This window comes from Papaver somniferum, unplaced genomic scaffold (assembly GCF_003573695.1).
Source record: "Papaver somniferum cultivar HN1 unplaced genomic scaffold, ASM357369v1 unplaced-scaffold_131, whole genome shotgun sequence".
NCBI lineage: Eukaryota > Viridiplantae > Streptophyta > Magnoliopsida > Ranunculales > Papaveraceae > Papaver > Papaver somniferum.
The window spans coordinates 2,424,107-2,446,182 of record NW_020622270.1 but is presented as its reverse complement, the minus strand read 5'-3'; the positions used below and the strand labels follow the sequence as shown (position 1 = coordinate 2,446,182).

The following is a 22,076-nucleotide window of genomic DNA, read 5'->3' as shown; positions in this document are numbered from 1 at the left end:
GACTTTGACGAATTGTCGCAGTCTTGTGGTTCGGGAAAAACTTTTTGAAAAACTCCTTTATGAGGTCATCCCATGTCATGATGGATTGAGGCTGTAAAGCATAGAGCCAGGCCTTTGCCTTATCTTTCAGGGAGAAAGGAAAAAGCCTTAACTTCAGGGTTTCGTCGGTCATTTGAGTGAAACGCAGAGTTCCACAAATTTCCTCGAATTCTCTCACGTGGTGGTACGGGTTTTCATTCTCAACACCTCTAAAAATAGGAAGCATCTGTATTGTGCTTGATTTCAGCTCATAATGGCCATTAGCCTCGGGCAGCAAAATACAAGAAGGTTGACTGGCTCTAGTTGGGTACATATAATCCTTGAGGGTACGGGGTTCTCCCATTGTTTCTGGTTGATCTGGACTGTCTCCCTCAGAACTTAGAATTTCGATAGGTTCGTCTGGGTTAATTCTAACAAGTCTGTTTGTCTGGTCTCTGTAGGTCACAATCATGTCCTAGTAGGTACCTTAACTAACATGTTGGTCAGACAGAGCAATCGGAAACAATTTGGCCCACAAGGGTTATGAAGATTTGGTTTTGAATGGGTTTTGGTTTAAGAAGGGATTTTTTTTTGGTTTAAAAAATTGGGCTTTGGAAAAAAATTTTGAACTAAACCTAGCATAAATTAGCACAACTCATAAAAGAAAAAAAAAAAATAATAATAATTAAGACAACCCATAAAAGAAAAAAGAAAAATAAAAGAAAAAAAAAAAAAAAAAAAAAAATAATTACAGTCCCAAATAAAAAAAAAAAAAAAGAAAATAAATAAAAATTATTACAATCCCAAATAAATAATTAAATTAATTATTACAAGCCCGAATTTGAATTTAAATGAGGCCCAAGTGGGTTAACTCATGGGTTAGGCTTACTTGTTTTTTGGAGGGAAGCCCAAAAATAGGCTTTTAGTCCCCTTTTAGTTGCAAAGCCCAGTTGGGCTTTATGATCGTCCTAAGCAGCTCACGTCCAAGCCCAGCAACAAAGGTTATACAAGCCCAGCAGAGTCTGCAGCGAAGCCCAGCAGAGAATGAGGTTACTAAGCCCAGCTCAGTTGGTTCAAGCCCAGCAACAAAGGTTGCAAAAGCCCAGCAGCAGAGGGTGCACAAGCCCAGTTGACAGCTTCAGTTGGCAGCCCAGTTGGCTTGGCAGCAGCTTGGCAGCAGCAACAGCAGCAGCAGCAGCTTGGCAGAGAAAGCACCAACAGCAGCAGCAACAGAGAAAGCAGGCTTTGGCTTTGGCTTGGCAGCAGCACCAGCAGCAGCAACAGCAGCAGCAGCAGCTCAGGCAACAGCAGCAGCAGCAGCTCAGGCAACAGCAGATGACATCACCACTCCCCGGCAGCGGCGCCAAAAACTTGGTGTGAAATGCAAAGACACACAAAAGCTTGCAAGTATACAAGGCCAAGTTATGATATAGAAGGTAAGCAGGGGGTCAGTCCACAGGGAGTGGGAGCATACAAGAGAAACCTAAGCTAATAATGGTGACAATGCACTATGGCAGTGAGCAAAGCAAGGTAAATGGCATGAACCAAGGATGCAAGGTAAAGCAAAGGAAACAGCTAAGAAAACAGCAAGGTAAAGCAGTATGGCATACAGACAAGAACCACAAGCAGCAAGGAAAGAAACCTAGTAAAGAACCACAAAGCAGCAAAAAACAGACACGAACCAAGGCTTGGAAGCCAAGGGCAGAGGTGAGGATTGTGCACTGATTTCAGTGCACAACACTACAAATTGCAGGAATTTAACCAAGAAAAACAGGCAGGAAGAATAACTGATCAGGAAGCAAAATAATGAAAAGAGGGTGACTGCAAAGGGATTGGTGGTTAAGCCAAGGCTTAGGATCCCCCTTGTGTCCTAATCAAATGACATGTTTTCTAGGTTGAGTTTGATTCCTATGCATCATCTAGAAATAGAAGAATACTAAATTGCTCAATAGTCTGCCCCTAGCATTGGCTGTCTTTTGACAGCACAGCCAATCACAGGCACTATGAGCTTTGGTATCTCCCATTTGCTCAAGCAAAACAGGGCAACAGGAGAACTATCCTAGCAACCTGTCAAATGACAGTGCACAAGGCTTCAGCTGAGCCTTGGCCTGATGCTGTTTAGCTCATGCTAAACATGATATAGCAACATACATTCATTAAGAAAGATGATTCATACACATTTAACATTCAAGATACAATTCTAAAAACACATGCAAAATTAACTATCAACAGATAAGCAACTGAAATTGAAATTCATTAACTAAAAATTGTCTCAATTCTCTACTGGCTAGTCCAGAGAGATACACAGTGACTTTTACACACACCACATACTACTAATTTATACCCAATTACACATTTAGGGTTTTTACCCAATTTTCCCCCAAAACAGTAGAACTAGGGTTTGGTGAAACTCACCTAATTCCTTGAAATAACAGCTCCATCACGTCGACCCATCCTTCTATTTCTCTTCCTGGGTCATCTCCTGCTCCAATTGCTGTTCTAACATCAACTTATATCTTCAATTTCTCACCTAGGGTTTCAGTCAGCAGAGATGAGAAATTGAGGAGATTAGTTGATGTAAAACGTGATAGTGATGATGGGTTTTTGGTTATAGGTAGAGTAGAGTGATTTGGTGGCGTAGATGGTGGAGTGATTTGGGGAGAAGATGGTGGTGATGGAGACGGACATGGTGGTACTGTTGCAGAGAGGGGGGGGGGGGGGAAAGATGGTGTCGATGGGGTTGAGGAAGGGTGTGTTTGGCGATGGGTATAGGTATTAGGTACTAGGGTGTTGAGCAGGTGTAGAGGATTTTGATGTTTCGCGAAGCTGGACCGATGGATGGGAAGATGGCAGAACAATCTGACGGCGAGATGGAGTGAAGCTTGTAGCGACCGCTGGATTATATAATACAACAAAATCAACGACGCCAGATGGAGTTAGGTGTTGTAGTGTTAGGCGGAGATATCAAACTTCGATGTACAGCAAGGGAGCGACCGTCGGATGCTCCTGAGAACTGATCTGACGGCTGAAGACGCAAGCGGGTATGGATTTGGGTTTTAGGCTTTTGGGTATAGAATATGGGTTTGGGAAATGAGTTTGGGCTTGGAAAACCTTGAGCCCACTTCTTCTTTAAGAACAACTTTCTTCTTCTTGAGCCCATTTCCAGCTTTTTGGACGTGCGCTCCATTCTTTGCGGCTTCCTTACGTAATTCCTCCCGGCTTTTCACCATTTTTCTGCTCTTTTTGCTCCGCAACTCATCCAATCTTTATTTATTACCTAAAAATGCAAAATTAAGTAAGAAAAATATTTATTCTTGAAAACAATGAAAATACAGAATATGGGATAAAATGTAGAATTAATGCATAAAAGATGAGTTAAATGCCAACAAAAAGGGATAAATATATACAATATTAGGCACTCATCACATAGCGTCCTCTGAGAATGTCTCAATGATTGAAATGAGAGTTTAGATTACATAACCATGTATTCCTTGAACCAGAGTTTTCGAACTTTGCTGATCAAGAGAAATCGGGAGGATTGTGGAATTGGCTTGCCAAGTCTGCGAACTGTCGGAAGTTCTCGACCGAGAATTTCTGCTGGATTTTCCAAAACTCGTTTGTGTGCTTAATCCGCGAACTGGCGGAAGTTCTCGAACCTAGAATTTCTGCTGAGTTTTGAAAACTCAACCGATTAACTTAAGTCCGCGAACTTGTTTGTGAACTTAAGAGGTTATGATCTAAAGATGTGCTCTGGACAAGAAACATTAAATTACTAAGGAATGCTTTATGCAAACGTGGCTATAATGTTCATGAGCCGATTCAATCGAATCGAATCATCTTTGTTTCCATTGTGTCTTGTGTAGTTACATAAGATCTCATAGCAATTGAACAACTCTCTAACTAGTTCATTTGAGTCAATTGAACTAGTTATGATGAAAAAGAACAAGGTTAATATGAAATGCTCATATGGTTGACCTTTTGGGTTACTATGTTGAACCAACATGAACGTACACGTTTGGGCATGGTTTTCACGAACCCAGTAAACGTTTATCCAAGTGTGTGTGACAATCTAAGTTTTCGATCTAACGGTTGAGAAATATTAAATTGAATCTAAATCAGGTTTTCATCTAACGGTGAATAAAGATTGCTTTGTACCTAAGGAAAAACCCTGATTTGAAGGCTATATAAAGGAAACATCTAGCATTGAGCAAACCTAATCCCCACACGTCTGTGTGTTACTAGTGCCCTCGCTAGAGTCGATCTCCATTAACCTTTGATTTTCTTCTCTAAAATCAGGTTAACGAATTAAAGACTTCATTGGGATTTTGAAGCCAGACCGATACTACTTTTATCGTAGTTGTGTGATCTGATCTTGCATATTTTATCGTACGAGTACAATCGATTGATTGGCTTGAGATCGTGAGAGTTCTCCGATAGGCAAGATATAGAAGTCACAAACATCTTCGTCTCACTGTTTGTGATTCCTCGACAATCCGCTTGTGTAGTCAGGAAGGATTGTAGAGAGGTGATTGATTAATCTAGGTTGTTCTTGTGGAATATAAGACCGGATTATCAATTGGTTCTTGTTCACCTTGATTTTATAACTTAAGACGGAACAAAACCTAGGGTTTATCTGTGGGAGACAGATTTATCCTTTGATAGACTTTTCTGTGTGAGACAGATCTGTTTATTATCAAGTCTGTGATTTTGGGTTACAACAACTCTTGGTTGTGGGTGAGATCAGCTAAGGGAATCAAGTGCGCAGTATCCTGCTGGGGTCAGAGGCGTAGGAGTACAAATGTACCTTGTATCAGTGGGAGATTGATAGGGGTTCAACTATAGTCCAGTCCGTTGAAATAATACAGGTTGTGCGTTCGTGATCATCAATTGGAAATCCAACCTTTGGTTGTTGATTGATATTGATTGATCCTTAGACATTGGTCTTTGGTACCGTCCAAGTATTCCTTGTATTTGATAAAGACTCGCTATTGTTTTTAGCTTGAGTAAAAATCAAATCAAGAGAGAGATATTAACTCCTTGAGATACTTTTATCTAGATTGAGTCTGACTGTCTAGTTGATTCTCTAGCAAAGTATTTCAGAATTAGTCCATTCAGATTGCTAACTGAAATATTGGGTGGTGTTGTTAGACCCCCGCTTTTTCATAAATTATACTCCCCCGTTCCATTTTAGATGATGTTTTAGGGTTACTTTTTTGTTCCACAATATTTGAAGGTTTTGATATTTTTCCACAAAATTTCCAGTAACACCCTAACATTTTGCTTTGAACTATAAGTTTATTTTTAAAAGCACTAAAAGTAATTAATGTTTGAAGACTTTTCTCAAGGGTATAGATAAAATTTTTTCATATCTCTCTCCATTTCTTAATTTGCGTGAAAATTCCAAAAACATCATCTAAAATGGAATGGAGGGAGTAGGTTAATTTGCAGTATGGTATACCTACTTTCGTGTTGGTAAACCAATTCTTAGAGAAAATACCCGTAGAGTTCCAATAATTAACATGTACTACAGGAATAGCTGGTAAAGAGACACTGGTAGCAAAGGGGAGCTTTCCATTTTTGTTAATAGGTATCAACAAATGACAGGACGGGTCTACTAAAATGTCGTTGTTCATTCTAACAACGATATTCCTGAGCTTGCAGACCCGCATGTACAAATTATTCTTGATTATTCATTCCGAAGAGTAATTTTTTTACACATATATAGGAAATGAACAAAGGTGTTTGGTATTTTGGAGAAAGACTAATTTACAGTTACAACATACTTTTGAAATTGTGATCAACCCCAAAGACAGATGTAAGTCTCCACGTCATATTATGATAGGTTGCGACAACATCAATGGGAGAGGTTTGAATTAAATGCTCAACATCATAATGCTGAAGCGCAATATCTGGGATGGTACAAGAAGATTGTGAAGCCTACCATTGGTGTTCACAACATCCACATCTATGAGTTTGATTTCTCAGGGTTAGGACGTGTAAGTTGTAATACATAACTCATTCCTAATTAACCGCCTCCAGAAGAACCATGCTTTATGACTTACCCCACTACAGATGGAGGTTTTTCATCATCTTCATCAAATATGCCTGAAAAACGTTTAGAGTTGCTAAGCGTAACTTCAAAAGGCGATCCAATCACGATCCCGATCGTTTCTCAAGCTATGAAACGTACCTATCCATATTACAATATGGAGTCCAGTGAAGAAAAATTGAAACAAGATTTTAACAATTTGTACTGGTTAAATCAAAAAATGATGAGATTGCACATGCAGATAGTTCAGGAATGGAAGACGAATACCATGTTTGCATTCAGATCATCTGTAAATCCCGATGGTCATGATCATTCCAGTAATACCTCCAAGAGAAATTCATCATGGCACGATCCTGACAGAATACAAGTGCTATATACAGAAAATCAAACCGTGTTTGTTTACCAACATCAAGTAATTCAACCGGATCTGAGATGCCTTTCAACATCATTCTCTCTTGGAACTAGAATCAAGGTTATTATACTATCGCTCCACCACAAGCAACCTCTTCTACACTTCTAAGAACTTTTGGTTTACAACCACTCTCTCTCCTGCTTTTTCAAATTACGAAGATATATGTCAATTCTCAAGTTTGTTGGTAAGTGAGAGTATTCCATGTCTCGGAGAACGAAATCAAGGTGAAGGAGGCAATAATGATCGGTAAAGGGAATTCCAAGCTAAGGCTGCTAAGATGGCTCTCATTAGCTGCAACGGAATCCTACATAATCAAGATAGAATCAGAATAAAATATAATTGAATTAATAAAAATTAAATTTTATAAAATAATGGTATGTTTTACAAGATTGTGATCAACATATGGTTGTCATATGTATAAGAAACAATGGGACTCAACGGAAGAATGGAAACCTGAGATATTTTTATACAATAAGTTGCATGATCCGTTGGATTTTTCCAAGACTAGCTATGTCATTTGGAGGAGGAAAGAGAGTTTGTCAAGGAGCTTTCTGGGGACATTTGATTACCTTCAGTGCTATTTCTAAATGCATTCAAGAGTTTAAGTGGAGTTTGGAACCAGGAAGAGAGAAAGAAAATATGAACACAGCTGTCCCACATTACACAATTACTCATTTCTCCTCAAGCTGTCCCGAATTACACTTACACTGAGGAAGTATTGAGATGCAAATCCAGAATCTTTGTTGGAACTAGTAATGGAGTCAGAGCAACCTTTTTGAGTTCCCTGCACTATTCTGCTATTGGAGGTCATTATGGGATGCAAGCTACATATATCAGAGCCAAGATCTACTTCTACTAGCTTCATATGAAAAATGACATACTTTTTTTTGTGGCTGAATGTGACAATTTCCAAAGGAACGTATGTGAGAGCACATTTCCTTTTGGACTACTTCAACCACCACCTATTCCTGAGCATGCTTGCAATACATCACAATGGACTTCCATAGAGTGACCGAAAAAGTGTTATCGTAGTGATTATGGATAGAGTCACTAAATACGACCACTTATTATATTTAGAACATCCTTATACAGTTGCTTCAGTGGCCAAAGCTTTCTTGGATCATGCGTTCAAACTCCACGGCTTACCTTCTTCTATTGTTTCTGACAGGGATAGAGTTTTTACTAGAAATTTCTCGAAAGATTTGTTTAAGTCTTTGGGTACCATCTTAAATCTCAGTACAACTTATCATCCTCAAACTGATGGTCAATCAGAGAGGGTCAATTCTTTCTAAGAAACTTACTTAAGATGCATTACTGGTCACAAACCTAGTAAATGGTGTCAGTGGCTCTCTCTTGCTGAATGATGGTACAATACTAAATTATCATAATAATCTCAAAATGTCCCCCTTTCAAGCTTTGTATGGTTATTTGCCTCTCCACATGGCTTTTCCCTCCACTGCAAAAACTTTTGTAGCTGGTGTAGAAATATACTTAAAAGAAAGGGATGCAATGCTTGAAATTATGAAGGAATCCCTCATCAAAACACAAGAAAGAATGAAGGTTTTACTGATAAAAGTAAAACATATATGACTTTTGTTGTAGGGGACCGAGTTTACGCAAAGCTTCAACCTTATATGCAAGCTTCAGTTTCATTGAGAAATAACTTTAAGCTTTCATCCAAACTTTATGGACCATTCCAAATCTTATAGAAGATTGGCTATATGGCATACAAGCTCCAATTTTCATCTCATGCTAGAATCCGTCCAGTTTTTCATGTTTCTCAGCTTAAGAAGCACATTGGTAAGCAGCATATCGTTCTCCTGCATTGCCTATTGTTGACCATGAAGGTCAAGTAATATGAGGCCATGGACAATGCTCAACTCAAGAACAGTTCTCACTAGGAAGAGATTGGTTAGACAACTAGATTCAATGGACAAACTCTTCACTAGAAGATGCCACTTCAGAAGACTTATCTACCATCAAATTTCACTATCGAATTTTTATCCTTGATGACAAGGATACTGTTCAGGGTATGACAACGTCACAGTCTTTCCTGTGTATTGAGCACCCTGTCTGCCCTTAGTATTGTCTTGGGTGTGTTTAGCTGTTGTCTGATTAGGTATATGTAGTTACCAGTTGATGGGGTGCTTAGTCTCCGCTCAGATAGTGACAAATGTTCATAATCTGACCGTTAGAGCTAGGCTAAATGATTACTATTTAATGTGGAATAACCCTTATCTTCTTCCTTAATGAAATAATATTAGATTAGTTTCTTAGCTGCAGTGTTCATTAAGAACTAGATTTACGATCTTTGATTTCTTGATTTCCAATTGTAAAGATTAGTTTCTTAGTTGGTGCGTTCATTAGGAACCAGATTTACGATATCTGGTTTCCCAATTTCCAATTATAGTAAGTATAATACAAACTTACACCCGAATATTCATATTCCATTGACAAAACACCGATTTTTATATTATCTGCATCATCTTTTAATGAGATTATTATCATCATATCGTTCATCCTCTTTAATCTTACATTTTCTCGCTTGCATATGGAAGTAGCCAAAAAAAACAAGTAGAAAGAAGAAGACCTATTTGGCATATTGGTTGTATTTATCCCTTTTGGTTTAAGAAAACGCAAAAGTAAAACGTGTGTTGTATTTAACCTAAAAGTTTAGTTGCATTTACTCACTACCATTTGGAGTAGTAAATTTTGTTGTAATTTTGACCGTCCAAGCTAACCCACACAACTTGAGGGGACGTATTTAGGCACCCACCAGCGCCCTTAAGGAAACCATGCCCTTAATGGGCTTGGCTTTAGGTTACCCGGACAGGACTCTAAACCCACACCGCGTATATAAAGAAGAAACCCTAACCTAATTTCTCTTCATTCTCACTTTGCTTCTTCCTCAGCGGCCGCACCAAAGAAGAGAAAATGGTATCTCTCTCTTCAATCTCCCTTCTCCCTCTTCCTTTCTGGTTCTGTTTCAGCGATGATCTTCCTTTTGGATTCTGTTTCAGTGATGATTTCACTACTAATTTGATTTTGATTTTGATTTTTGATTTCACGTTTTTGCAGCCTTCCCACAAGTCATTTATGATCAAGAAGAAGCTCGCTAAGAAGATGAGGCAAAACAGACCTATCCCTAATTGGATCCGTATGAGAACTGATAACACCATCAGGTTTGTGTCTCTGCTTCTTCTTCTTCTTCTTCAGTTCTCTTCTTCATCATCATCTTCTTCTTAGATGTGTTCTTTTTTAGATTTGTTCTTGTTCTTCTTCAGATGTTAAGTATTTTTCTGATTTTGTTTGTTTGTTTTTGTAGGTACAATGCTAAGCGCAGGCACTGGCGCAGAACCAAGCTAGGGTTTTAAGGTAGAGGCAGTTCTTTACTTCACCTCTTGTTATTTGAAGGATATCGTGTGGTGGGGTTATGGATGATGTTTTAGTTTACTTTAGGATTTAGGTTTTTTTTTTTTATGGAAGATGGTGGAAAGGGAGATAAAGCGGATTATTGTTCCTTTAAATTTGTAACTAAGTTTACTACATTTTGATTCTGTGTTCCATAACAGATGGATTTTTAGTTGCAAATTTGTGTTTTGGTACTTGGGGTTTATCTTTAATCTAAGACTTCCAGATGTTATTTCTGCTATATTTTTCTTTATTATGCATTTTAAAATGCCATTTTTATCTTGTTTGCTCAGTATCAGTATCTTAGTTTTATATCTTGCAAGTGGTTTTCTAGCTTGTAAACTTATTTTTTCGGATTTGAAAATTATCTCCTGTGTTTAAGATGCAGTATGGTTTCGGTAGGGAATAGGCCTTGTGATACAGGGTATACGTTTAGGGTGATTACTATACAAACAATCCAAGATGAATGGTTGTGTACAGGTAGAATAGGAACGACTCAGGTATAATTCATATAGTAAGGTTGACTTGGGTGTTTGAGTTGATACCAAATGTACACAGATCAACTGGCGGTGGTAGGGCTGCACATACTCCGGTGCGGACCGGTTCTCTTATGGAACCGGTGTCTGTACTTGGTGTTGACCGGTACCTCTTTTTGAGTACCGGTACCTGTACTTGTACCTGGAGTTGTACCTGTACCGCCGGTACCGGTCCGGTACAAGACCGGTACCGGTTTTTTTACCCGGAAAACGTTACAAATTAATACTAAGTTATACAACATTTCCATATGATCAATGTATCCAAAATAAGTTCAGGTTGCATACATACTTAAGTTCAACATTTCCATAACTTCAAAACAACAATCCAAAATAATTTCAGTTTGCTAAAAAGTAAAAAACAACATTTCCACAACTATAAGTCTGTCTACGACAAGTCGATAACGATAAGAAATGAAATGTGAATCATGTGATCATTGCAAACGAAAATGGATGGTTGCAAAGCCTGCACTTGCAATTTGCAATCCTAGCCTGCATTCATTTCCATAAATTACATAGTAGTAATGAGAATTTGGTATAGAAATGAATCCAAATTATGTTTCAACAAGGACAACAAGAAAGATAAAGAAAGTTACCAACCTTCCATTTCTTAGCAAGGAGCCAAGAAATAAACTTCAAGCTTTTAGGAAATTCTCAATTATGACTGCAACATGCAAAAAAAAATAAACAAGAAGAAATAATTAAAATTCAGTCAATACAATAAAAGTAATTACTATTAAAGAAAACAAAAAAGAAGAAAAACCTAAATAAGTACCTGCCGCATCTTCACCATCATCATCAGGTACATAATCACATAGTAGATCAAGAGCCATGGGTTTTTGTAAATAACTTTGTGTACAGAGCAATGCCTCAACTGTCTTTGTAGACATAGAAGCTCTCCATGGAGTAAGCACGCGCTTTCCGGTGCTAAAAGCTGATTCAGAGGATACTGAAGACACAGGCAAGGCTAATATATCTCTTGCAATGTAGGACAGTACCTTATACCTGTTTGCATTAGCCTGCCACCAAGCCAATATGTCAAAGTCATCATCTTGATCTACTTCACGCATTTTTCCATCCATCATCACATCTGTCAAGTACCTATCTAACTCCGTTGTTCTTGCTTCTTCAACACAACTTGGGTTGTCCCAATGCTGTCTCTTCCTTGATTGAATTCTTGATTTCAACCCTTGAGATGGCGTGCTAACTGAACTGGCAACTACCGAAGCAACACTAGATGACCCTTCCTCATGAGTTGAATACACTGAACTATAATCATCAAAGAGTTCCTGAAATTCTAATTTCACCTTTCTCATGATTCTTTGAACCTCCCACAAATTGTTCTCAAACAAACAGTTAAGAGTAAATTCTAGCCCCTTTAGTTTCTCTCTTGGATCCAACAATTGAGCAAAAAACATAACAAGATTCATTTTCTCGTACACACCCCAATACTCATTGTACTTGGCAAACATAAGACGAGACATACGTGAAATAAATGGATCTGATGCTACATTTTCTCTAAATTCAATTAATTGTTCATGGATGAATACCAACTCCCATAAGAAAGAATGAGTAGTGACTTGTGTAGAAGCAGAAAAATTTACAGTTGCATCGAAGAATACCTTTAAACACTTCACAAGACCTCTAGCATAAGCCCAATCTTCTGCATAAGGAGCATGAGTCTTTACTTTCTTTTTCTTCTTCTTATTTACCTCTTCTTCCATATCCTCAACCTCTTCATCTTCTTCCATATCCTCAACCACTTCTTCCAAGATATCATCACTAGCTATAGCTTCCTCAATATCAGCATCACTTGGTAAAACAGATTCCTTGTCTTGCTCAAAAATAAACCTCTCTTGAAAGTCCTTATCAATCTGTGCTAACATTGCAAAAACTTTTTCATATCTTTGAGCAGCTTCTAACATCAAGTAAGTGCTATTCCATCGAGTGTATACATCTAAATTCAGTGCTTTCTTATAATCTACCTTTGCTAGGGAAGCACATTGTTTAAACTTTTCATACCTAGAAGGAGAACCAAGAACATATTTTACAACTGACCTTATCCTTTTAACAGATTCATTAAAGGGTAAAATTAATGAAATACAAGCTAGTTTACATACTCTGAAGTACTTTAAGTCTTTAATGGGTATTTTGTAACACCTGCTGCCCTGAAACAAATCACGATCCTTAAGCGTTCAGCGGTTCAGCCTGAAATTCATTTATAGTTAAAGAGGAAATTAACAAGTAAGTAAATTTGCACAAGAAACAGTAGTCAGTAAAGGTTCAAGTAAATTTAACAAGGAATAGATAAACTGCATTGTGATCCATATCAATATGCACTGAACTCTTATTGCTTGTTTCTTTATATAAGAGTTGAGTAAAAATTGAGCTTACCACAAGCCATTGTGCAGTACTTGAGAACCCCAAAAATCTAATTCTTCCTTCTTCTCTGCTTTGGCCTTTGGACTAATCTTCTCAATATCTGAAAAAAAAAAAAATACAAACGAACTTAGAACATAAAACTGAAATTAGAAAAGGAATTCTACTGAGAGACAATCAGACAAACCAAAACAAAATAAAATGAAAAAATAAACCCTAAAAAAATCAATACAACCAGATATACAGTAACCCTAAAAAAATCAATACAATCAAAACTCGGATCATAAAACTGAAATTAGAACCATACCCATGATTTTAACTTCATAAAATCAAAAAGTTTGCTAGAGATTATGTCAAAAAAATCAATATTCAATACGAAAATCAATGTACAATCAAACGATTCAAAGTTTCAAAGCCTAAGGAGAAGAATACTGACCTGAATCCTGATAGAGATGGTGATCCACTGATATTACTGATATTCAATCTCGATTCAAACCCTAAGAGAATCGAGAAACTGATGCTGCCGCTGAGTGAGAAGAAGAGACGAAGAAGAAAGAACTGAAGAATGCTTCTTCATTTTCTTTTGTTCTCGACATCCTATATAGATCTCAACGGCTAGGATTAAAAACCTAGATAGATCTCAACGGCTAATAACAGCCGGTACAAATGGTCCGGTTCAAGTACGGTTCTCCCCAAGAACCGGTGTCTGTACCGGTCTAGTCCGGTTCTCAAATTTCAGAACCGGTGTCTGTACCGGTCAAGCCGGTTCCGGTTCGGTACAAGTCCGGTTTTTCCGGTTCTACTCCGGTTCAGGTCGTGTAGACCGGTTCTTGTGCAGCCCTAGGCGGTGGTTAGTTGAAACTCCTGACCAATTTTGGTCTGTGTACTTTTGGTATTGGTAAGATTTCCTCAGTGGGTTTGGATGACTAATGATGTTTCAGTTTAGCATTAGGAAGCAGAATGTGTACATTTTATTTTCTTGTTGATTATTAAGGTTACCACGGGTATGGGATTTTGATTTAATGTGTCAGTAGATGGCTTTTAGAAATTGTAAGTGAAATGAATTGGAATTGGGTGTCATCTTTCAATACCGAAGATGATATACTTAGTAGTTTAATACCAATGATTGTATATACTTCAGTGATTCAGCAAACTAAGTTTAGCGTCTCTTCGAATTGGTATCATTGTTTAGGATTGAAGATGTGTACTTCGTTTTCAATTTGGGACTTCTGTTATTTCTGCTTTTTCTTATTGTGCATGTACGCTGCCATTTTATGTCTAAGTTTAGTGTGTCTCTTCTGTACTTGGTTTTTAGCTTGTAAGTGGTTTTCTAGCCAGGATTTGAACTTTTGTTTCTGACTCTGCACATTTTCTTCTGTTATTAAATTGCAAATGCAACATGGTTTTCCTAGGTATAGGGCTTGTGAATTAGGGTAATTTGTGATTCTTTTATGCTATTGATAACAACAGTCAAATTAGTTGTATAATGTTGAAATAAGATTTCTGAACAACTCAGGTGTCGGATAGGATTGTTTGTTATCTGTGTGTATGAGGTGGTGAACCTGGTGGTTAACGGGGTTCTGGTTTAATGTGTCCTTGGATGGTTTTTTGTCACTGGAAATTAAATGAATTGGATTTGGTTGGTTTTCTTGTACTTTGAAAAGAGTTCGTTGGTTTCTTGAGGTGTGCATGTTTTGTGCTTTTTCGATTTCCATCGCCAATCTCTCTGCATAGTTTGCTTTTTGAAGTAGTTTCTCTTGTTTTCACTTATCATCATCCAGAGACCCAACTGGTGGGCTTCTTTATTATATTTGCAGGGTTATGAATGAGTCTTGGTTTAAAAATATATCATAGAAGCCATTCTTTCTTAAGCCATTCGCAACGGGTTCTGGTTTATTGTGTCTTTGGATGGCGCCTGTTTGTCAATGGAATTGAAATGAATTTGATTTGGTTGGTTTTCTTGTTGATAAGAGTTTGTTGGTTTATTGGTGTGTGCGTGTTTAGTGCTTTTTTGATTGCAATCACCAATCTCTCTGCACAGTTTGCTTTTTGATTAAGTAGTTTCTCTTGTTTTCACTTTTCATCATCCAGAGACCCAACTGGTGGGCTTCTTTATTATATTTGCAGGGTTATGAATGAGTCTTTTTTTAAAAATATATCATAGAAGCCATTCTTTCTTTCTGGAGATGCTTTACATGTTCCTGTTTATATTTGGATCTCCTTGTCTTAAATTGAAATTTGTTTCAGTCTGATGACTAGTTAAGTCTCCTTTGAGTTGAGTTGAAATTGTGCCGTCCAAGAGGTTTTGAGGTTTATGATTGGATTTCACACCTTTAGGTTTTGAGGTTTATGGCTGGATTTCACACCTTGTGTACATCTGTGGGGATACTACTACCATAGATTCTTACTGTCAGTAAAAAGTTTATAATGATTTTTGGTTGTCAAAACTTGACATAATTTACGGACAACCTCCATAGAGAGGGTTCTTAAGTTTGTATTTGATTCATGTTCTTAAGTGTGTTTGTGTTAAAAATCAACCCTCAGTTCTTGTATGTTGTTTGCTGTGCACAAGGTAACAGATCCGGCGCACGGGCCACTTGGTTGCACAGATATTTTCTTTTTGGTGAACTTATCTTTGGTCTTTCTGCTCAGAGTACTTGTAATTTCTAAGTCACAAGTTCCCTTAGTTGGGATTTCAGCAACTGGCTTCTGCAAAAATGACTGATAGGAACTCGTGTTCACCTGTGCTAACAGCTTAATTCTCGAGTTGGGTTGGAAAAATTGTTCGAAATGTTGCCAAACGGATGCACCGATCAATGAGCCCGCAATTTCTAAAATAGGCGGAAAACTAATGCTTATCGGGAAAATTAGGCACAGGTAAAAAAAAATAATATTCTCGCTTTCAGGCCATTCTCGCTGCCAAGCCCACAATTAATTTTAATTAATTTTAGATACCGTGACACCCTTATATGAAATTATTAAAAATGTATGCATAACGGATTATGCATCCGCATGACATGTTATGTATCAGGGGTATAATTGGCAACACAACTTGGATATAACATATCTAAAAATCCATGTTTTGGAATTTCACAAATTTTATATCGTTGGAAATCTTTTTAAGAGAGCTACGCAACGAGTACAAATAAGAATATCAAATTTTTGTTTTTCACGAAAAAATCGGAGGTGATCATCATTTTAGGTAAAATTTTCGAAAACTTCATACATAACCATTATGCAGCCACCAAAAAATAAGCATAACAGATTCTGCAGACGCCTAACAAATTATGCAACCATTTTCTCCACTGCATAACAAATTATGCATTTGGATAACAAAGTTTTGCATCTATAACACATTATGTAACCATTGTTTTGGTTGATTTTAGTGCGTACATAAATTTTTTTGATGCATAATGCGACATGCATCCATATTTACGGATGCATATCAGGTTATGCATCTATATTTACGGATGCATATCAGGTTATGCATCTTTTTCTCGATGCATAAAAGGTTATGCAACAATTTTCTCGATGCATAACGCATTTTGCAGTCATATTTTCGGATGCATAACAGGTTATGCATCCATTTTCTCGATTGCATAACATGTTATGCAGATATTATTATAGGTGCATAACGTGTTATGCAGCCTTTCTTTTTTGTTGGTTTCAATACTAACAAAAAGTAGCTGCATAACGTGTTATGCAACCATTCTCTGTATTACATAACAAGTTATGCAAAAAAAAAGAAAACGCTACATAACGTGTTAGAAGGATAACACCAGCAGAACAACTTTTCGTCGATCTCCAACCACTGTTAACAACATCTAGTAAAAGAGCTTAATTTTTCAATATAAATAACGTTACAAGCAGCATACATAAACACTTCGATCAAGCAGGACAAATTGTGGTCAAGAAATAAATTCATGGCTGCTATGATTAGCAACATCAAAACCACACCGTCATTTTTCCTTGTTCTGTGTTTAACTGTGATCCTATTTTTCACTTTGTTATGCTTTTCCGATCCGAGCGAGTTACAAATAAGGTTCGAATGCCTGTTCCTTCGGTTGAAATGGCATCACATCCCACCCATCGAAGAGATATTTCAGTTCAATTGCATGTATCTTTTAAATTAGGAATTACAAACAAAAACATGCTCAACGTCCAAACCCTAATTTACACCACAAAAGAAATAAACCCTGAATATACCCGTGTTGCGAAAGTCTACTCCACAAACTTCGCCAAATTTGCTTGGGCGAACTGTCGGCAGCATCCATCGTTTTTTGCTTGGGCAATAGCTTATACAGCAGTGATCCAAGAAAAATTTAACTCAATCAAAGATTGATCCATATATGACCAAACATTGCTCAACTTTTAAGGTAGTGAGAAACCATAAATTGGAAAGAAAAAAAAGACAGAGAGAAAGGGTCATAAATATCGTTAAAGATTGAGCTAATCAATCTTTGAAATAACTCTTGTGGTTACTAATACACTGGTCTGGTAGTTTATTTTGAGATGTTGAACCATGAACTTGCTGGAATACGACTGCACAAGAACAAAACTGACAGATAATGTGAGATCAAATAGGAGCCTTGAGATGTTCTAGTTCGATAAGGCAACCACGATAGGGGGTCAGTTTCCTCAAACCACGGATTGGATCCTGTAGTTGGTCCTAAAATTTGAGCATCATGTACGGCTCCTCACAAATGTATGCATGTATTTAGTATATATAAGCATACTGGAGAACAGTACATGGCTAGGAAGCATTTTCATCCTCTGCTCTAACAACATCAGCAGGAGCATTTTAAGCCCTAACAGCTGGCTTTTGTGGAGGCCCTGCTCTGTTCATGCCTCGTGAAAGCCACCGTATTATTGGTGTTAGTGCTCCAGTCTGATATCTGCAGGTCCATCAAGAATTAGATCACTTAATTTAATTCAATATATGAAAAGTAAGGTATGGAAATGATATGCTTGCAAGTAATGCATTCAAGGATATTAAGATACGAGTTGTTCAACGGAGAAAAAATAGCTCTAATCCCCTAAACACCAACTCAGATGAATTGAAGAGATGGGGAAGATGAGTCGAATTTTCAAAAGACATGTATACTCAAACGTGGATTCCTGACTCCGTGCCAATACTCGATTTCTTCTTCAGATGCTTCAAACCCATCTGCTCAAAACCATCAGTATCCCTCTTAATCTCTTCATTCATCAATTCAAACGAACCATTACAAAAACTCTAATTTATTGAAATCTCTGTCACAACCAATTCCACCATCTACAGATGTTGACTCTTCAACTGAGCAAAACCCATTCACAATCTCCTTTATCCACAACAAAAATCCATCTGAATCGTCACCAGAAGCAACAAATTAATCTTCCCTTCCTTCTTCTCAGATCTCGAATCAATATTCTGTTCAGAGTAACAGTAGCAATCTTCTTCTAAACGACTGAAAGTTGATCTAATAAACACCTTATTCCTTGATTAAAAACAGAGAAGATGAAGGAAGAAAGAAATCACAAAAAAAATAAAAGACAGAACGAAGAGAAGCGAGAGGAGAAAACTAATTTTAAAAAATGTGGGTGTCCGAGAAATTTTTTTATAGAAAATGGGTACGCGAGTGAAGTTTTTTTTCCTGTGGGTTTCATAGTGGAGAAATCTGACAAAATGGGTCTCACATCAGTTTTCACATGCTTATTTGGTTATCTGGACAACGAATTGATTGGACTTGCCGTTGGACTAATAAATAATCAAATATTTTTCTTATCCCATTGGACATGCCGGACAACGAACTGAATTATTTTCGGTGTCCGGTCGGGGTCAAAAGAATTCATGATTAAAACCTGCATGTACGATGCTGCCGTTAACCAATAGAATTCCACTCTCCTCTTACTTATCTTCTTGGAGCATCATGAGTACACTCGCCGGAATCTTATTGATTGTAACTGTAGTGGCATAAAACCACACACTACATCCAATGGTGTAGAAGATGAATTAACACTAAGTAAAGATGCACAAACAAACATAGACACAAAGATATACATGGTTCGGTATGATTACCTACGTCCACGGGGGTGAAAGGATGAATGTTATTATTTATTTTCTTTGATTACAAGGTGTTCTTTCCTTCTCAAACGGTGTAACTCTCAAACTCTCAAATGTAGTGTCTAGTTTCTCTCCCTCCTCACCTGCCTCTCTCTCTCGACCAGCCCTTGTATTTAAAGGCCAAGGTCGAAACACAATAGAATTATAGTGTCGGTCACATTACATCAGTTTAGTTGTTTCCTATCGGGTCTGTGTTGGCGCTTGCCCATCTTTATGGTATGGCCGATAGAGTCTTGGTCTTTGATAGTTCTTCACCCGAGGCCGAGTCCTGATCGTCTGGTTGACACGATGTCGCCCTTCTTTCTTATCGTCCCATTGTTTGACCAACTCCCTTTGTCTGACCGAGTGCTTTCTGATCTTCCGTCCGACTTGTTAGAGGATAAGGGTCACGACCCATCCGACAACTGTGGGGCCATCACGTCCGACCCACGTGACACCTCGCTCTTTGCGCTATTTGGTTCTATCATGTGCTTCACCGCTCTTTCCTCTCCGGTGTATCATAGCTTAGGATCTTGCCACCTAGACCTGTGGATTATTTACACCTACATTTATGCCCCTTCTTTCGCTTGTGTGCTTGGCACGAGGGAAAGAAAATCGTTCCATCTTCCCACGTCCTTGAGCATGCCGAGAATTCCTCCATGCAGTTCCCCACTAAACATCCGTTTATGACTTGTAACCGCTGCTGTCGGTCAAGACACTTCATCTTATAAATATTTCCCTTTATGTTCTCTTTCCTCTATTAGCCATTTTCAGAGAAACCAAGCGTTGTTCTTTCTTCTTCTTCACATTCCTTCCTTTCCGACGCCATTAACTCCGGTGACCTTCTTATCTTCTCAGCTTTCATCTTTGCTGTTTCCGTTGGTGAGGTTTGCGACAGTCGTGGTTGGTTCCTCTTTTTACTTCTCTCTTCATCAGAATTCATATTTCTCCGTTTGCTCTCTGCCATGGCTACTTATTCTCCGTCAATGACTGAAAAAAGGTGCGTGAGTGATACCTTCTCCGAGAGCGATGTTGCTTCTCTTGATTCCTTATTTTGGCTTGGGAGTCCTTCCCATCACGATTGTCATGCTATAAATTCCCCTTTTCCTGATGATTCTCCCTCTTTTTCATGTAGGCCTGATAAGAGAATCTCCAAAGACTTGTCTGATGATGAGTTTATTGAACAGTTGAAGAAAGAATTCGGTCTTCAAAACTATGAAATGACCCTAGTCTCGGGCCAAACGGGTGTGTTGAAGAAGACCCATGTCGATAAGCATGAGAAGTCGTCCGAGGAGGTCATCGTCACTCGTGGGCAGTTAGAACTTGGCCTTCGCTTACCTCTATACAACCCTGCCAGCCCTTTCTACTATGAGGTATTGTCGCAGCTTCGTCCGTATCGGGCCTTTGACTCAGTGGAATGGCAACATTTTCCGTCTGATGAATGAGTGGAGAGACCGAGGCGAGGGTCATGGATCTAAGGCCGATTGGTCGACCTATAAACCTGGAGATGCTCCCGATTATACTTCTGCCAATTTTATCGTGAACAATCGGAGCGGGACAGCTACCAATGGCGACCTTGCTGGTTTTGCTGCTAGCCCTCACCGTCAGAAATCTATGCCCGAGGGTGTTGACAGATTGATGCTAGATGCCGATCCCCTTGGTAAAGGTTCCAACAAGCTTGCTCTCCATACCAATGACCCATACTGGGACCGAGTTCCACTTCTTGTTCGCGGCCAAATTTTGCATGGTAGCTTTCCTCCTCCTCAATTTCCTGCAGAGCCTTATCCATTCTGGGTGATTAACGATGATACTGTATCGGCTTGGGGTACTGATTACTTTCTTGTCGTAGGTTAAGCCTCAGGCGAGTTTACCAAGGCGGCTGCTATTTCCAAGAAGAGGAGTGCTGGCACAAGGGTCGAGGAAGATCAGGGTAAGGTAACAAACATATAGCTTTTATTCTAAGTACATGTACTTGCCCCTGTTTTTTTCCTTCACGTGTTCTGACGCTGAACCTTGTGCAAAAGTTCCCTAGGCGCGAGGATGAAGATGTTGGGGGGTCCGATGCTCGTGGTGGTGAAGGTTCGGCCCCAAGGCGTAATCTTCCTCGGGGGAAGGTAGCGGCAAAGGGCGTGGCACTGAAAAGTTCAAACATTGTGATTGATATCCCCGATCAAGATGATGAGGACAATATATTTGGGGACGATCATCCGCTTGATGAGGATGCCGACGGTCACAAGGAAGCTGAGGTTTATGTGGAGACTACTGTTGTGACTCCTGCGTGCAATCTGGTGCTCAGGGGCCGACCCGAACATAACTCTAAAGTTTTACCTAGATGACTGCTGGATCTTCATCGAGTGTTCACACTAGTGGAAAATGGGTGTTTAACTACCCACATACGAGACCCTCATTAATGGTAGTTGGACCGCTGGCCATAGATATCGGTCTCTGATATAATAAAAAAGACGGACCATATCCGAGAGCTTAATAAGCGGTCCCAGAATAACAAAATTTATTTACCCTTGTATCCCTCTTGGAACTCCAATTCAGAGACCCTCAGGCGTACGCTGCAGTTACTATTTTAGATGTCTGATGAACGGATGGAGATGTTTAAGATTTGGGCCATTGATTGAGATGAGATTGGGAAGAAGAGACCTCGTTATTATCGAGGATAAAGATATCTTCTCTCTTTCTATCTGCGCCTCATCTTTCTCCTCTTCACACCCACTACTCACTCACATCCATCTCTTCTCCAACTTCAGCTCGTCTTTCTCCCTCCAACCACCACCGACTACCTTCACAACAATCATCAATCTACCAAACCCATGAACAACACCAACAATGATCTTGTTCTTATTCTTCTTCTAGTTTTGTTTACCAAAACAGAAAATAAAATCACCAAATTCCATGAACAAAAATTCATGTCTATATCCCCTAAATCAAAACTCTAATTTCATATGAAAATCTACATTATTTGTAGAGGAAACCAGTAGATCTCAAATTATGTTTAGATTTGGAATGAAATTAAGGATTTGATTTGGGGGTTTTCTTAGGGTTTCACTAAATTGTGTTTGTTGAAATTTTCATTAATTTTTATGTTGATTTGGTATCAAAATTCTTGGGATTGGGTTTGATTCTGCAAACGAAGGCATTTAATTAGGGTTTGATTTCCTTCGTCTACAACTACCAAAACTG

The 22,076-nt window shown here is 38.6% G+C and overlaps 2 protein-coding genes and 1 long non-coding RNA gene across 3 annotated transcripts; 1 reads left to right on the top strand and 2 right to left on the bottom strand.

The window, feature by feature from the left end:
* The first annotated feature begins 9,365 nt into the window (after positions 1–9,365).
* On the top strand, positions 9,366–10,169 carry LOC113332515 (60S ribosomal protein L39-1-like). The gene is made up of 3 exons (XM_026579053.1): positions 9,366–9,416; positions 9,558–9,661; positions 9,805–10,169. The coding sequence occupies exons 1-3, from the start codon at positions 9,414–9,416 to the stop codon at positions 9,851–9,853; spliced, it is 156 nt and encodes a 51-aa protein (XP_026434838.1). The 5' UTR covers positions 9,366–9,413; the 3' UTR covers positions 9,854–10,169.
* Positions 10,170–10,653: 484 nt separating this feature from the next.
* LOC113332573 lies at positions 10,654–11,838 on the bottom strand. Its single transcript, XM_026579117.1, has 3 exons — positions 11,199–11,838; positions 11,024–11,087; positions 10,654–10,915 (listed from the first exon to the last, which is right to left on the bottom strand). The coding sequence occupies exons 1-2, from the start codon at positions 11,737–11,739 to the stop codon at positions 11,059–11,061; spliced, it is 570 nt and encodes a 189-aa protein (XP_026434902.1). The 5' UTR covers positions 11,740–11,838; the 3' UTR covers positions 10,654–10,915; positions 11,024–11,058.
* A 705-nt stretch (positions 11,839–12,543) lies between these two features.
* Positions 12,544–13,636, bottom strand: LOC113332367. Its single transcript, XR_003351460.1, has 3 exons — positions 13,239–13,636; positions 12,818–12,905; positions 12,544–12,631 (listed from the first exon to the last, which is right to left on the bottom strand). It is a non-coding gene; the product is annotated as an uncharacterized LOC113332367 (long non-coding RNA).
* Positions 13,637–22,076: the final 8,440 nt, after the last annotated feature.